This window comes from Narcine bancroftii, chromosome 2, assembly GCF_036971445.1.
Source record: "Narcine bancroftii isolate sNarBan1 chromosome 2, sNarBan1.hap1, whole genome shotgun sequence".
In the NCBI taxonomy this organism is placed as follows: domain Eukaryota; kingdom Metazoa; phylum Chordata; class Chondrichthyes; order Torpediniformes; family Narcinidae; genus Narcine; species Narcine bancroftii.
In genome coordinates, this window is record NC_091470.1 from 173,873,032 (window position 1) to 173,890,244 (window position 17,213).

The 17,213-nt window shown below is 45.8% G+C and overlaps 1 protein-coding gene across 7 annotated transcripts in view; it reads right to left on the reverse strand.

The window, feature by feature from the left end:
* Positions 1–17,213, reverse strand: part of hspg2 (heparan sulfate proteoglycan 2) — a 556,383-nt gene that overhangs the window by 212,480 nt on the left and 326,690 nt on the right. For all 7 annotated transcript variants that reach the window (XM_069919165.1, XM_069919159.1, XM_069919161.1 and 4 more), the window contains 8 exons: positions 16,549–16,632; positions 15,648–15,878; positions 12,928–13,041; positions 8,183–8,310; positions 7,464–7,550; positions 6,666–6,724; positions 2,756–2,920; positions 858–968 (listed from right to left, as the gene is read on the reverse strand). In XM_069919165.1, coding sequence (XP_069775266.1) covers positions 858–968; positions 2,756–2,920; positions 6,666–6,724; positions 7,464–7,550; positions 8,183–8,310; positions 12,928–13,041; positions 15,648–15,878; positions 16,549–16,632 — 979 coding nt within the window. The remainder of the gene's footprint in view (positions 1–857; positions 969–2,755; positions 2,921–6,665; positions 6,725–7,463; positions 7,551–8,182; positions 8,311–12,927; positions 13,042–15,647; positions 15,879–16,548; positions 16,633–17,213) is intronic.

Genomic DNA, 17,213 nt, shown 5'->3' on the forward strand with positions numbered 1-17,213 from the left:
CCACCTTTTAAAACGTACTGGGGGCTGTAAGCCAATTGGGTGTAATTGAGCTCATGGGCCGGAAGGCCTATTTACCGTGCTGCATGTCTACATTTTAAAAAAATGAAAAGGAGGTGAACTGTTCAAATCAAATCTGATTTGATTTAAATGTATAGCGCCTGGTTTCGTGGTGAAGAACAGACACGAACTTTCACTGAAATTGTCCTGGGCACTCCATCTAATGCAATGCAAGTTCTTGACCAAGACATTGCCGTGAACACCGCTGAGGACACACGGAACTGATTTCCTTCAGTGGGGCTTGCAGGACTGACATTTTGAGCCATCCACATACCTCTGCACAAAGTTTGCTTGGAATATATTGAGCATAATTTAGAAAATAACACCATAGTCACTACAAGGCAATAATGCAATTCTTTTTGCAGATTTACGGTTGCACAGATTGAAAAGCACTCCCACAGTTCAGTAAATGGACAATAAAAATGTCATTTCTGGTCAACGAACTCTGATTTCATAACATTTAAAACAGTCGGCATTGATGTTATGAACGGGGAAGACCAATCTCATGTACCCTAAAAATCACGAGAGGCTTGGAAGTAGGGAATTATGCCCCCTCATGAACCCATGGAGCATCCATTTACTTTCAAACTCAGACAATTGATTCTATTGATAAAATGACACAAGGGCCAACAGCAATAAAAAGATATCAAACATTTACAAGGATGCAGATGTGGTTAAATACAAGTCTGCATTCTCCCAGGGACAAGTGAGATGTGAGGTTTGAATTGTTACAGTATTGTGATTTTTGTTCAATGTGCAGTGCCACATCAAGGGATTTGAAGTTGTTTTTCCGAACTCACCAGTCACGACGACTTCGACCCGACTTGAATTAGTGCCCTCCATATCACGGCATGTGCATATGTAAATCCCAGCATCAGATGGCTTGATTTCCCGGATCAACAGCTCATCACCTGGAAGTGAAGGAGGCAGTGGAAACTGATGAGGCGCCTTGTGTTACTTCTAGCCTCAGCTGCACAAGTTCTTTCTTCCTCAAACTGCATCAGGCTCTCAGCAACAACTCTCCCCGTAGCACCAAGGCCAAGGCCTGCCCTCCCAACTAGCTTGAACCTGCAGTTTGACCAATCACAAATATTAAAATACTATCACAAGAAAATCTTACCCTCCTGCTTTGAAAAGCAAACCTTGCAACTTCTTTTCTGCTCTGTCTTTTAAATTTTAATTAAAAAATTTTTACAGCACAGTGGAAGCTGATTCTGCCCACTTAAACCCAATTAGACCCCAAATTAACCTGTAACCCTGTACATTTTGGAGGATGGAAGAAAACTGGAGCACTGGAGGAATCCCACGCAGACACGGGGCGAACGTACAAACTCCTTACAGACAGCGTTGGATTCGAACCTTAGGTTACTGGCGCTGTAATAGAGTTGTGTTAACTGCTAGGCTAATTGTGCCACTCACCTAACCTTTCATTTGGACGTCCAATTAGTGAAAGCTTCATTACAATCTTCTCCTGAGGCTAAACACAGACACAAGGGTGTTTGCGTTGATGCATGAAGAGTGGAGTTTCTTTTGATACTTCGGAGAAACAATTTTCACTAAAGGGACTGCACTGTTCCTAACAGTGGGATCCAAAGCAAAGTGTTTCTGGACCTTTCAGAGATTGGCAGTTGGACCCAACAGTCAGTTCACCCGCACTTCGTCTTGTGCATGGAAGAGGTCCAAAGAACAAAGAGGAAAACTAATCTTGGTGGAAGGGAAAGTTCAGCTCCTGCACGACACAAGTCTGAAGTCTCTTCTGTCTTTGATGTTTTGCTCTCAAAGAGCTAGAAAATGGGTGGAACGTTTAGCCTAGTGGTTAGTGCAACACTGTTACAGCACCAGGGATCAGGGCTCAAATCCCGTGCTGTCTGTAAGGAGTTTGCACATTCTCCCTTTGTCTGTGAGGGTTTCCTCCAGGTGCTCCAGTTTCCTCCCACCTTTCAAAACGTACCAGGAGGGTCGTGGGTCAATTGGGTGCAATTTGGTGGCAAGGACTTGTGGGACGAAAGGGCCTGTTACCGTGCTGTACATCTAAATTTTAAAAGTTTATCACAAGCAGCGAAGTTGCCAACTACATCATCTTCAGGAATGGACATGTGCTCACGCATTTCAGCTGGTCGCTGTGAGGGGAACACAACTGAAGGCCAGATCAGTCGGAGTGATGACCTTAATTGACAATGAATTTACAGAAAGACTAGCATTTAACGAACCAGCCAAAACCCAAGGATCCAAACCCACTCTTTGTTTTATGACAAGGACAGACTGTCACCTCCTAGAGAATAAAGTATGAAATTTTAATTGATCTTGCTTCACTTGCTGATGTGAATGGAAATATCATGTACAGTGAGCATGAGGTCTATGATACTTGATCCACCATCAGTCAGACCACATCAGTAAGGGGCTGGTTCTGGGCTGTATGACTCTCAGATGCAAGGTTGTATGATCTGTTCTGCTCCATGCCAACTCTTATCACCCATCCCATCAGAACATCTTTGGGCACTACAAAATTAGTTCTGTTGAGGCCTGGCACTATTCTCACTGCTGCCCTTGTCACGATGGGGCAAAGCGATGCACGGTGCTTGTCGATAGAAGGACCCGAGCCAGTGAAGGACAAACACCCAGTGCTTTCAGAGGGTAGACTGTTGTCCCAGTTACAAGTCCTGCCTGACATTGAGAAACCTTTGCCAGGGAGCATTACCTTGCCCTCTTTGCTGAGTGCGGCTAGATAAGGGTTGGCCATCAACTCTGCTCCAGTAGTAGTAGTAGGAGGAGCCTTGTCCGGTCACCTGACATTTCAGTATCACCGTGCCACCTTCTTCCACTTCTTTCCTCTCAGGGAGAACAGGAACAGGATCGGGACGTTCTGGAAAGAGCAACATATAGACATGTACTTTGTTTTCTTGATACAGGATATTTATTTTTGGAAATGGAACAAAGAATAACATCATTTCCATACATTTTCACAAGCTGTCACTCACAGCAGCGACAGGAAATTCCTATCCAGCTTGATGGATCAGTCCTTCTCATGTTATTAGCTATTATTCAAGTGATCTAAACATTTTAATATTTTCAAATTTCAATCTCCTTTGTTTACAGGAAGGGTGCAAGAGAATTGTTGACATTGCTTTGTTGTCTGGAAAGAATGCAAGGGATAAAATCAGTAATTAGTGGCTAGTTATGACCCACACTGCAGGATAGTGAAGAAGGAAAAAGTCTGTGGAAACCCAGGGAAAGCAGCAAATTCTGTCCAGAATTGGTTCAAAGCCAGGAGGTAAATAATCACGCTGATGGGAATAAAACACGAAGGTCTGCAGACACCGTTGCTGAAGTAACACAAAGCTGGAGAAACTCAGCTGGTCAAACAGGGCACGTTATGTCGCAAAGATAAAGATACGGAACCAACATTTCAGGCCTGAGCCCTTCATCGAGGCAAATTTCGTCAGGTGCCCGAACAAAATGGTAGGGTCAAGGGGCAGGGGGAGGAGCACAGCCCACAGGCAAGAGGTGTGGATAAGGGAGGGAGAGCATGCCAGCAAATAGGGGGAGGAGGGCTGGCTCTGTGAATGGAGAGGGATGGAGAGCTGGAGGAAGAAGACAGAGGGATGGGGAAGGGAGGGAGAACGATGGGTGAAAGTTTGTGAACCATGTACTCAGCAGCGCCTTGCTTAGTTTGATGTATCTGAATGATTACGACTTAAAGAAAGAGAAATTGGAAAATAAATTTTCAGATGAGACAAAAATGCGTTGCTTGGCTGTCAATTAGGACAAAAGGACGGCACGGTTAGCGTTTAAGGGGCTCGTCCACTTAGCTTTCTCTTCAGCAAATGGAAAGCCTGCTCAATTGGATTTCAGTCAGGTAATTGACTTGGGCGTTCTAGAATTTTCCTGATTTTAGCTTTGAAAAACTTCTTTGTTGCTTTGGAATCATTACCTTGATGTCGGATGAAGCGTCGTCCAATGAGTTTGGAGGCATTTGCTCGAACTTGAGCAGATGTTTCTGTGCACCTCAGAATCCATTTTGCTATGGCCATCACCGATGAAGGCAAGTGCGGCAGAACCTGTGGCAGCCACACATGCCCAGACCATAACACCCCCACCACGTTTCACAGATGAGGTGATATGGTTCGGATCTTGGCTAGTTCCTTTACACCTCCACACTTTTCCCTGAATATTGGTCTCATCGGTCCACAAGAGCTTTTTTTTTTGAAAATTATACAGGCTCTTTTAAATACTTCTTGGCCAACTGAAATCTGGCCATCTTGTTTCTGTGGCAAACTGGTGGTTGGATCTTGCAGTGCAGCCTCTGTATTTCTGCTCATGAAGTCTTCAGCGGACAGTAGTCATTGACACATCCTGACCTTCTCCCTGAAGAGTGGTTCTGATCTGTCAGACACACGTTTGGGATTTTTCTTCATTACGATGAGAATTCTTCTGCCATCAGCAGTGGCGGTCTTCCTTGGCCGACCAGTCCCTTTGTGATTACTGAGCTCACTAGTACGCTCTTTCTTCTTAATGATGTTCCAGACAGTTGATTTTGGTCATCCTATGACTTGAGCGATGCCTCTTACTGTTTTATTCTTGTTTTTCAGCCTCTTTGACTTTCTTTGGCACAGCTGTGGTCATCATAGTAAAAAATTGCAACTACAGACTCCAAAGGTGAGGAAAAGCGTAGACACAAGCCGAGCTCTCTTATACCTGCACCAAAGAAGCAATTAAACAGACCCGAGTACTCGCAAACACCCGTGAAGCCAAATGGCCCAAATATTAGAGTGTCCTGAAATGGGGGAACTTTTGAAACAAAAAGTCCTATAATTTCTACATGATCAAACCAAAATGTATACAAATAATGTTGAATAAAATCTGGAATGGGCACTTTAATTACATGAATTGTTTGATTACAAATTTAAAACTGTGGAGCACATGGGCAAATAATGTTTGTCCCAAACATTATGGAGGGCACTGTATATTCTATATATCCTGTAAGTGGTGAAACATGAGCTCTCCTTTGTTCACCGTGGTGTAGGCAAGTATTTCCAGCACTTTGCTGTTATTTCTATCACACGATTCTGTGATACAAAATTACTAATGATTCAAGTCAAGTTTATTGTCATCTGATTCTACAAGTACAACCTGACAATTAGCATTCTCCAGTCCTCGGTGCAAAACATACAGACACACAACCAGGCGTAACACACATACAGACAAACAATACATATGCAAGACAAGTATTAGATCTATAAAAATGAATAAATATTGTTTGTACAAATGAGAGTTTTGGATGGTCAGTGCGAGCAGCTCCTTTGGTCATCGGCATTCTCATTGCCTGTGGGAAGAAGCTGGGCCTCAGCCTGGCGATGCTGGGTCTGATACTCCTGCATCTGTTCCCCGAAAGGAGCAGCTGAAAAGGAGCGGGCCCTCTTCAGACAACAATCCCAGTATATCACATTGATGGGAGGGAGGGAGACTCCAGTGATCCTCTCTGCCACTCTTATAATGCTGTGGATAGATATCTGATCCATTTCTCTGCAGCCACTGTACCACAGTGTGAGGCAGCTGGCCAGAGAGAGCTCCTATAGAAGGTTGACATAACAGTGACCAGTAGTCTTGCCCACTTCAGTCTTCTTAGAAAGTGCAGTTGCTTTTGCACCTTCCTGACAACTGAGGATATGTTGAGAGTCCACAATAGGTCACCGGTTAAGTTAACTCCAAGAAACTTGGTGCTCTCCACCCTCCCTACTACAGAGAGATGTTGATGTGTAGTGGAGGGTGGTCGTTCCAGGTCATCCTGAAGTCCACGATCATCTCCTTCATCTTGTCCACGTTGTTATTCTTGCACTATTTTGCCTCTTCTCTGCAATACGACTATTGTGCCATCTGCAAAGTTGATGAACCTGTTGGAGCTGGATCTAATGATGCAGTCGTGGGTCAGTGCTCAGTGTGACGGTGCTTGATATTCTACTATTGACCCAGACAGACTATGTGGTCTTTCCATTAGGAAGTCCAGCATCCGATTACAGAGGGGGGTGTTGAGTCCAGCGAGGACACCTTCTCCATGAGGCTCCGGGGAACGATCTTATTAAACACTGAGCTGAAGTCAATGAACAGCAGCTTGGCGTATGAGGCATCGTTCGACACGTGGGCCAGGACGGAGTGAAGTGACAAGGTTATAACATCATCTGTGGAACGGTTTCTTCTATAGGCAAATTGAAATGGATCCAGCATCTCTGGGAGGTGGGCTTTGATGCGTTCCATCAAGGACAAGATATCTATAGATTTCCAAGTTGCAGAGTTGATTGGCAAAGCTAGCACCCTGTTCTGACCTCTGCATAGACATTCCATCACATTGTGCTCGATTGCATAACTCTGAAAGATCCCCAATAATGGCAGTAGAATGGTGAAGGGCTTAGGATTCAAAATTCCAATGTTTAAGTTATTCAAATCCACGTTCTAGTTTTGGAAAACAGAAGTTCAACTCCCTTATGAGATAATTTTTGAAATGGCTCAGGATGCAAAGAAATTGCTACAATTTTTCTGCAAGATATACAGTAACACTGAGATGCTGTTTAAAAAAGAGAGCTTCAAATGTTCACCTCTGTGTGCATACATACCTACTGCAAGACACTCCTGTCCTGGAATTGTAGGATTTCCGGAATACCCAGGGGCACAGCTAAAACAAAAGCCACACGGTTAATTGGATGGAGAACGAGCAGAAGGGTGCTTGTTGACATATTAAACGGGGAGTTTACACGACACCCGTAACCCTTGGCCTTCTGACTCAATTACTCCTGTGAGTGGCATTTCCCAGTATGGGGCCTTGAACATTCATATTAAGAATCTTGTTTGTGCCACAGCAGGGCAAGTTAAAATGATTAACACTTCACCTAAAACATCATTCAAGGAAGGTTGCAAACCAAGGGATCAGGGGAAGCAACCCAAAGTGAACAGCGCTCAGGTATGTTCAGAGTTCTCTCCATGAAGAGCACTGGATCTGGGTGAGCACCAGTTCGGAGAACATCTAGATGGAGAGCACTGGACCTGGGTGACCAAGGGTTCAGAGAATGGGGCAGGAAACAGGAGAGAGGAGGTGCAGGCCCCAAAATCCATTGGGAAAGTGGAATCTTATCAGAGGTGCCATGATCATCTGAACCTCCCAAAGAGAAGATAGCTCTTTCCAACTGGCAATCAGGAAATTGAGACAGGTGCTGGTGGCCCTGTCTAACCAAGCCAATGCTGGTCAATGCTCACTGACTGCTGAATTTCCCAGGGTAGAGGGGATGAGGAATTGGTCCTGACATCCCAGTCAGAGCTCTTTTGTTTCTGTCCACTTTATCCTGGAGCCAGAGGTCAAAAGGTCATCAAGGGGATTGCAAAGAACCTAATTTTGACCAACAATCAGACCAAATTACCGTTCACAGTGCAGGCCTGTGTAACCAGGCAGACATGCTGTACATCTATAGCCACCTGCTCCGTTACTTTCACAAAGAGGCGAAAACCTTGGAGAAAAAGAGAAGTGAATGAAGCAAGAGCAAATTGCTGCAGCCCTCAGCCCCGCAAGATCAGAAACAGTGAACTACGCAGACCCTCAAGGTGAGTGACGGGGAGCTGCCCAACAAACCACCCAAGACTCTCATATTCACGAAGCAAAATTTATTTATCTATATAAGCACTTATCTAGTATATATGTCGTTTGTATGTGTGTAACATCTGGTTGCGTGTCTGGTGTTTTGCCCCGAGGATCGGAGAACGAACGCTGTAACGTCGGGATGTGCTTGTACAATCAGGTGACAATAAACTTGACTTTCACCACCACACGGAGAGCAGCAAAGGGTGTGTTTAAGGTGAGGTTAGGGAAGAAGTCAGAGGTATTTTTCCACAGGGAGTACTGGGTGCTTGGAATGCATTGCTGGGAGTGGTGATGGAGGCTGGCACAAAGGATGTAAGTAAAACAGATGGCTATGGGTGTGAAGTAGGTTTACATAGGTCGACTAACATCAAGGGCTGAAGGGCCTATAGTGTGCTGTAATGTTTTAAAAAGTGACTCTTAAAGATTGTACAATTTTCAAAACTGCATGTAAAGCATAATGAGCAACAAATGTAATGTGCTGTTCACAAATCTGTGACTCACTGGTTTTCTTGGATCGTCAGAGGACATGCACAGGGCTGACAATCCCTGGGAGTACCAGCTATGGCGTCACCATAATAGCCAGGGGCACACAGATCACAGGAGTCGCCAGCAGTGTGATGTAAACATTCCTGTTTAAATGAATAAAAATAAATGCTTTTGTTCAACTCATTTCATACCAGATTTTTGTATCAACTTGTGCAAAGGGAAAAAAGGCCATTCAGCTCAAGTGATACATACTGTATATGCTCGTGTAATCGTTGATACTGTGTAATAGTCGAAACCTCTTTTCTGTCCCAAAACTCCGGTGTTTTTGTGTGACCCATGTAAAAGTCTACCCCCTATTTTTGGCCTCAACTGCTCACAGATCCAAGCCCCTAACGACCCGACCGCCAACCTACCAGAGATCCCGATGCCCCGACAGCAGACCTTCCCCCCTGCTGCCTGCCCACTTGAGCTCCTGATGCCCCAGCCGCCCTCGCACCTAGCTCCTGACCGCCCATCTGAACTCCCCATGCCCCAACCACCCGCCCATCTGAACTTCTCATGTCTCAACCGCCCGCCCATCCGAACTCCCCATGTCTCAACCACCTACCCATCCGAACTTCCCATGCTCCAACCACCTGCCCATCTGAAGTCCCCATGTCCCAACCACCCGCCCATTCGAACTTCCCGTGCCCCAACCACTTGCCCATCTGAACACCCCATGCCCCAACCACCTGCCCATCCGAACTCCCCACGTCCCAACAACCCGCCCATCTGAACTCCCCACGTTCCAATAACCCACCCATCCAAACTCACGCCGCCCTGGCTGCCCGCCCATTTGAACTCCTGACGCCCCAGCCATCCGCCCACATCCAGAACCCAATGTCCAGGCCACATGCCCATCCAAGCTCTCAACGCCTTGACTGCGGACTTACCATCCAGTCCTGGCCATCCGAACCCCTGATGCTTTGAACGACACATGAGGTCAAAAGTTTGAGCCGTGGAAAAGTTGACCAACACCACCCCCCCCTTTTTGGCCTGACAAAGTGGTCCATAAAATTTGAAGATTACACCAGTATATACGGTATCTCTTTTGTGTTGGATTCAATTCATTAGTTCAAATCTTTCCCACTGCCAGTGAATGGTTCAGCAACTCATCTTGTGCCAATGTACTGACACAGAGTCAAGTTTCCCTTTGAAGAGAAGATCTTTTACACTTACATCCAATTGTAAAAAACAATATTGTGTAAATAAAGCCGATTCATTGTTATCCCAAACACTGCTCTTAGCAACCACAGAACACCTATGGCATCTTTTGCTGCCACCACGACATCCACTTTGCTTTCCTTACCTATCCTTGCCGCCTTCTCTCTCTGCCGGTCGCTGACTCTCCTGTCCCCGTCTCAAGAGACCCATGGCAGTGTGTCTACCTGGGCGAGTGTCTGTGGGCTGCCTGCTCTGTTTCTCGCCCCGGCTGCCATACCCTTTCTGGAAAGTGCACAAATTTCCTGGAGAAGCAATCCATGCTGAGTATGGATCAGGATGGGTCCTGTTGCTGCTTTAGACTGTCCCCATATTCAAAAGAAATTCTCTTTAATTGAAGTTAAATATAATGGTGAAAGTGTGAATGTTTCCTTCAGAAACATTTCTCTAGTTATAATACCCTGGGGATGTTCTGCCTTGAAGGAAGAAAATACAAAATTGTGAGGTGCAAAGGGACCTGGAAGTTTTCGTACAGGATACCCTAAAGCATGGGTGGCCAAACCTTTTAACTTAGATGAGTCTGTGCCGCCCAATTAACCTACACCCCTAGTACGTAGTCGTGGGCTGAAATGGCCTGTTACTGTGCTGTTTGTCTAAATTAAAAATTAAAAGGTTGGTAACACCTACTAGGTTAACCTCCAAGTGGAGGAGAAGGTGAGTGAAATGTTGCCATGGATGAGTAGCATATAACAGGGACGTGATGTTGAGACTCTTTAAAGCACTGGTGAGACCTCACTTGGAGTTGCTGTGTACAGTTTTGAGTATCTTATTTGAGAAAAGACGTGCTGGCATTGGAGAGGGTTCAGAGAAGATTTACTGGAATTATAGCAGGAATGAAAGGGTTGGCTCTTGGACTGTACTTGTTGGAGTACAGAAGGATCGGAGGGACCTCATAGAGGCATTTCGAATGCTGAAAGGCCTGGATGCAGTAAATGGATGCTTCCCATGGTAGGGATTCTAGAATATGAGGGCTCAACAGGATAAAAGGGAAGCAATTTAAAACGGAGATGTGGAAACATTTCTTGAGAGGGCCGTGAGTCTGTGGAATGTAGTCACAAGCGAGGTCGTTGGGTGTATTTAAGGCAGAGATTGACAGGTATTTGATTCATCAGGGCATCAGGGATTATCAGAGTCGGGGAGTGGGGCTGAGTGAGAGGATGATTAGAATGGTGGAGAAGACTCGATGGGGTGATGGGCCTACTTCTGCTCCTATGACTTGTGATGTTGTGAAGACTAAATTGGCATGGTTAGTGTATTATAGGGCCAGTGCAGTGACCCGGGTTTGAATCCAGCGATGACCCTGTGCCCATTGTGGGTTGGTTCAAGCTGCTCCGCTTTCCTCCCATATGGAACATAGAAACCTACAGCACAGGCCCTTCGGCCCTTGATCTTTTGCCAACCCATATACTCCTTAAAAAACAAACTAAACACTCCCTACTCCATAACCCTTTATTTTTCTTTCATCAATGAGTCTGTCTAAGAATCTCTTAAATGCCTCTAATGTTTCAGCCTCCACCACCATCCCCGGCAAGGCATTCCAGGCCTCCACAACTCTGATTAAAAAACTTACCCCTCATGTCTCCCCTAAACTTCCCTCCCTTCACTTTGTAGAGATGTCCTCTGGTGTTTGCTATTCCTGCCCTGGGAAACAGGTGCTGCATGTCCATCCTGCCTAAGCCTCTCATAATCTTGTTGACCTCAATCAAGTCTCCTCTCATCCTTCTACACTCCAAACCTTGCCTCATAAGACTTATTTCCCAATCCAGGCAACATCCTGATAAATTTCCTTTGCACCCTCTCCATGGCTTCCACTTCCTTCCAGTAATGGGGTGACCAGAACTCTGTGTGGTCTCACCATCCTCCAAAAACATAGGTTAATTGGATATCATTTAGCGGCATGGGTTTCAATGGCTGGAATCGGCTTCTACCATGTTTTAAATGAATTTAAAAATTTAAATTTTTTTCTGCCCGCAGGAAAGAGGAATCTCAGGGTTGCAAGTGATGTCATGTATGTAACTCTGTCAATAAATCTGAAATATTCATACAGCTGTTGGCTTTGGTATGTTGTGACACAAAATTCATGTGAATACCTTTTTGTTATTCAGTTTCCTTTCTCTTTAGCATTGGACCCAATGAACTTGAGTGCACAGAACCAAGTTCCAACGTGAACCTCCGCTGCAGGTAGTTTAATTGTTAAAGGCTGTGCTCTCAATCAGTATCTCGAAACACTCGAGCAAGCAGCTGGGCGTGATTAATACAGCACACAGCAAACTAGCCAGCCACAGCCTGTTTGATTCTGGAGCTTTCCCTCTGCCGAAGGTTCTTGGTCCATGGCCCTCCACTGAGAGAGGTGAACCCCTGCTATGTATTCTCAGCAGCGTGGTGTAAGGTTGAGTTAAGCCAGATACACAGCTAAAACCCTCAGCTTGCAATGTTCATGGGGCTTTACTTGTTAACCTGCAACTTCTCTGTTAAAATGCACAAGCTTTAGAAGTTACTGCTGAATCTACTTCCACTGCCTCGTCAGGCAGAGCTTCCACGATCCTGAAGAAATCAGAGGAAGTAAATAGCTCCTTCATTCTCATAAACCTCTTGTTACGCATGGTCAATTAAAATAATTCCTCTCATTGTCATGTAATAGGACGGAGCATGTAATATTACACAAAATCGCCTTCTGCCTGCCATATGGCAAAAAAATAGTTGCCATTAGTGTCATCTGGTGCTCCTTTCAGTAAGAGGGAAACATCACCCATAAACACCTTTAATCGCTCGTCTAAACTGTAATCACTTTTGAGGCAGTGAAGATGCCATTATATCTGAAGTTTTTGTTTGGCATTACCCTGGCAAGGGAAGACTTGTCTGAGTGGGAATGGAGTGGCTGAGTGTGGCCTCCTCGACATGGTTGAGACTGAATGTTTGATGCACCCCTGCACCCTGTCTGTGAGTCTGAGCTTCATCTCTTCAGCCTTCCCACACTAACATGTCTGCCTCAGCCTCAACCATTGCTAGGGAAGCCAAATGCAAACATGAGGAACAACGCATCATATTCCTCTTGGTCTGCCTTAAACCTAATGGCATGAACATTGATTTTTAGTTAACTTGGGTTCCACTGTTTCTAGATCTTTAACACTTCCATTCAGACTTTCCTCTCCAAACTTCCCCCACCCCAACCTCCCCCCTTCCCCACCATCCCCCCCCCACTACCACCACACCCCTACCCCACCATCCCCCCCCACTACCACCCCACCCCGCAATGGTCTCCCTCTCTCCCTCTTCCTGTCCCTCCACCTCGCCCACCTTCAGTCTGACATCCTATCACCTCTTCGCCCGTCCCTTGATATCCTTCCCATTTCAGTCCCAATACTGGGTTCCAACCCTAAACGCTGACTGACCATTTCTGGCCATGGGTTGCTGCCTGACCCACTGAGTCCCTCCACCAGCTTATTGTTTACTAGATGCTACACGACTGACATGCTGGAGTAGATTGTGAGACGACCTACCGAGCAAACACCGGTCTCCGGATGGCAAGTGTCTGAGTGTCCATTGCAATTGCAGCGCTCACAATGTCCCAAGTATAGACCTCCTCCCGTTCTTTTGTGACCAGGGGCACAATCCTAGAAATGACAAAATAAAATAATTCACACAGTATTTTTTTACCGAGTTTTCCTGATTAGAGAGCAACCTCAAATTGGAACTCTGAAACATGCTTGCGAACACACTGTGCACCTTCATCAAGAAGGGTTTCCTCCCACTGTTCAAAATGTATCGGGTTTGTAGGTCAATTGGGTGTAAATGGGCAGCACGGGCTTGTGGGCCAAAAGGGCTTGTTATCATGCTGTCTGTTTAAATTGCAAACTCTAACAGAAACTTTGAGTTGTATGGCGTAATATCACTTGATTGGATTTCTCAGTGAAACACTTAGAACTGTTACAGTTTCAAACAAGCGTTTGGGACAGCACGGTTTGCGTAGCGGTTAATGCAATCTTTACAGTGCCAGCGGTCGGGACTGGGGTTCGAGTCCCATTCTGTCTGTAAGGATTTTGTATGTTCTTCTCATGTCTGTTGGGTTTTCCCCAGGCGCTCCACTGATCGAAACGTACTAGATGTGTAGGTTAATTGGGTGTAACTGGGTGGGACGGGCTCGTAGGCCAAAAGGGCCTGTTACTGTGCTGTATGTCTAAATTTAAATATAAACAGGTTAGGTGGCCTTTGCCCCCTTTCGTGTTGAGTGCTTTTTGCTCTACATTTCTCCCCAATCCCTATATGGTCTTGTAGCCAGAAGCCACGGTCAGATAGTTTCATGGACAGGAAAGTGTTTACCAACACCAGAATGAAGAACTTTCTCTTCATCTCAGTGCCCCTTATCCTGACCCCATACGCCCCTCACTCAAGCTAACACAAAGACCAACCACAGTCTTCCCTGCCAAGACACTTGGACTTCTTTTAAATCATTGAAATCATTAATTTTTCTAGACTTTGAGCATAGTCCCATCTCTGGAAAACAGCTTATTCAACCAGGTCAATTTCCCCATCCCCATTACGGTGCTCAGTGGACAATGGACCAGAGACACAGTTCCAGGAGTGGTTTTGGTGAAGCCCCAGGTAAGTATGGTGTTTCCTCAAACCCTCTCCAACCACAACCTTGAGACAGCTTCATCAATCTGACCGAGAACTGCAGCTCATTGCCAACTTCCAGTGGTCTGTGCAAATTGCATGATTTGCAACAAAAAAAGGACGATTTTTTTACAGAAATAAATGCTGGAAAAGCTCAGTAGTCAGGCAGCATCAGGCTATTGTTTCAGGACTGATGGAAAGTCTCAGGTCAGAAACATTAACTCTGTTTCTCACTCATCCAAAGCTGACTGACTTCTTGAGTGTTTCCCACATTTTCTGTTTTATTTCCGGTTTCTAGCATCTCCATGTTTTCTTAAAAAAACTGTGCAGATTTTAAACATGTGCTCCAATGGGGTCACATGACATCCTTGCAACAACTACACCTCTCTCTCATGTCTCACCTTCCTTACTATGTGTCATCCCTGAGCAGATATATTACTTTCTGTATGGGGCAGGATTATAAAGGATGATACAACATTGTGGGCAGAAGAGCCAAGGTTACTGTCATATATTGAAATAATACATTTCGAATATGCAGTTCTGGTCTCCTTACTTGAGGAAGGATGCTTTGGAGGCCGTGTAGAGAAGGTTCACTAAGTTGATTCCAGAGATGAAAGGGTTAGCCTTTTTGGAGAGAATGAATCATCTGGAATCCCTGTATTCGCTGGAATTTAGAAGAATGAGAGGAGATCTTGTCGAAACATATGAAATTATGAAAGATGTTGATAAGATAGAGGTAGGTAAGTTGTTACCATTGGTGGGGAGACCAGAACATAGCCTCAAGTAGTTGATTTAGGATGGAGATGAGGAGGAACTGCTTTTCCCAGAGGGGTGGTGAATCTGTGGAATTCGCTGCCCATTGAAGCAGTGGAGTTGACCTCAGTAAATATATTTAAGTCATGGTTGGATAGATTTTTACATTGTAGGGGAATTAAGGGTAATGGGGAAAAGGCAGGTCGGTGGATATGAGCCCATTATCAAATCAGCCATAATCTCATTGAATGGCTTGACATGCCAAATGGCCGACTCCTACTCCTATTTCTTATGTTCTTATAACAGTGATGGAGTTTTTCAGGCGAGCAGACAAGTGTACATCTCATGCATAGAACAACAGAACACAGTACAAAAGTACAGAGTTGCAGAGAGAATGCAGGTGGTGCAGAGTAAAGGCAGAAGTACTATTTTGGGGTTCATTCACGAATCTGATAACGGAAGAAAACAAACTGTCCTTGAATCTGATGGTGCATGATTCACGCGTGAATCTTCTTCCTGGCCGGGGTATTTTAATAAGTTGGTAGCTTTTCTCAGGAGGTGTTATAGATGGAGTTGATGGAAGGGGAGGAGTTGGATGTGATGTTCCTCTTTGTAGTTCTTTTTAACCAACTACCTATCACTGACACGGACAAGAAATGGAGCCCCGTACAAGTTACACTGCCATCCTAAGATAGACACTTCTTGCTGTTACTGTCCACTGATAAAATCTTGCTTACTGCAGGTAGGTGGTTATACTGCGAGCCCCAAGTATGTGCCAGAACCTAACATCGGTGTTACTGAAAACCTGAGCATTAGTGAAGACTGAAGGCCAAAGGGTTCACACGGTGACTACCTGACACGACAAGCCTTGGTAGCCTGGTGGACAACGACATTCTTCCACCTCCAGTGCCTGGGGGCGATTGGTGTAGAATGGCACTGCAATCTCCATGCTCACGTCGGACAGACTGGTTGAGATCATGTCAGTCGAATAGGTGGCCCGGATGAGGATTTCATCCAGGTCAGCGAGGACCATTAGCAGGTGCTCCCTGGTGGCTGGCTGTCCATCTGGACGTTTCCAAAATTGCTGGAAGGGTAGGAGAGGTTCACAATTGGGACTGGGCTTCAGAAAACAGCCTCACCTACCCCAGCTGACCTGACCTGACCTGACCTCCCCCAACCCACCCCCGCCATCTCACCCTATCTTCCCATCCCACCTCCCCCACCCCACTTCCTCCATCCCACTCACTCCACCATCCCACCTCACTCCAACCCACCTCCCCACCCCACTCCAACCCACGTCCCCACCCCCATCCACCAAACAACATCTGACCTCGCCATATGCCTCCTCATCTTAGCCCTCCCCCTCATATTTGCACTCATCCCCCCATCCCTACACCACCCCCCCCACCCTGGACCCATACACCAACCCTGACGACTGCTCTCCTTCAGCCTTGAGGCCTCAGCATCCCTGCAACCTCTCAACGTCCTGCATCTTTCCCTCCTCTTCCAGGGCTGTCAGACACCTGTTGACCTCCCAGCCTGTGACCGGGATGTGGAAAGACAGGAGTACCCAGGAGAGACCCATACGGTCCCAGGGAAAATGTTCAAACTCCACACAGACAGCAGCTGTGCTCAGGATTGAGCCTGGCTTCCTTGAGCTGTGAGACTGCGCTGGCTTAATTTCCCTCACTCTTCCATTGCTGAAGATGATGGCAGAGTGATGATGAAATGAAATAATTGAAGTACATCCTTACCTCCCTGAACGTGACCTCAAAGGTCATGGCCTCTCTTGGTTGCAGCTGGTGAGTGTGGGAGGTGACCAAGGTGATGTCATTACCCTGAAAGATTAAAGAGAAAACGTCTAGATCCACATTCCATGGATTTCTCTGGCTGAGCACGGTGAGAGTAAAATCCCACAAACACCTGACAAAAACAAGGGCTGCACCATGATTCTCTTTACATTTCCTCGCCTACATCGAGGGGATCACTGGAGTCTCCCTCCCCCCACAATCGACACAATCTACCGGGATCACTGCTTGAAGAGGGCATGCAAAATCGTTGAGAACCCCGTCAGCTGCACCCATTGGGGACGAGATACAGGAGGATCAGAGCCAGCACCACCAGGGTGAGGAACAGCTTCTTCCCTCAAAAAAGGACTCAGAAAGCAAATAATTTGCTAATTACTCCCAAACAGCGTAAAACAATTCTGTTGAGATATCAGGTTTTATCTATTAGTAAACTTTCAGGAACCATCTGGAAAAACAAGTTCAGTACAAAGACAGCAATGTGTGGTGACCCCTTTGGGGAATAATCTGACAGGTTGATGCTGGAGCTCCTTTGTGGTGTTGGAAGCTGATGTGTGACTGATCACCTCACCAAACAAGGTCAGAGCCCATTCCCCTTCTAATGCCCGAACCCC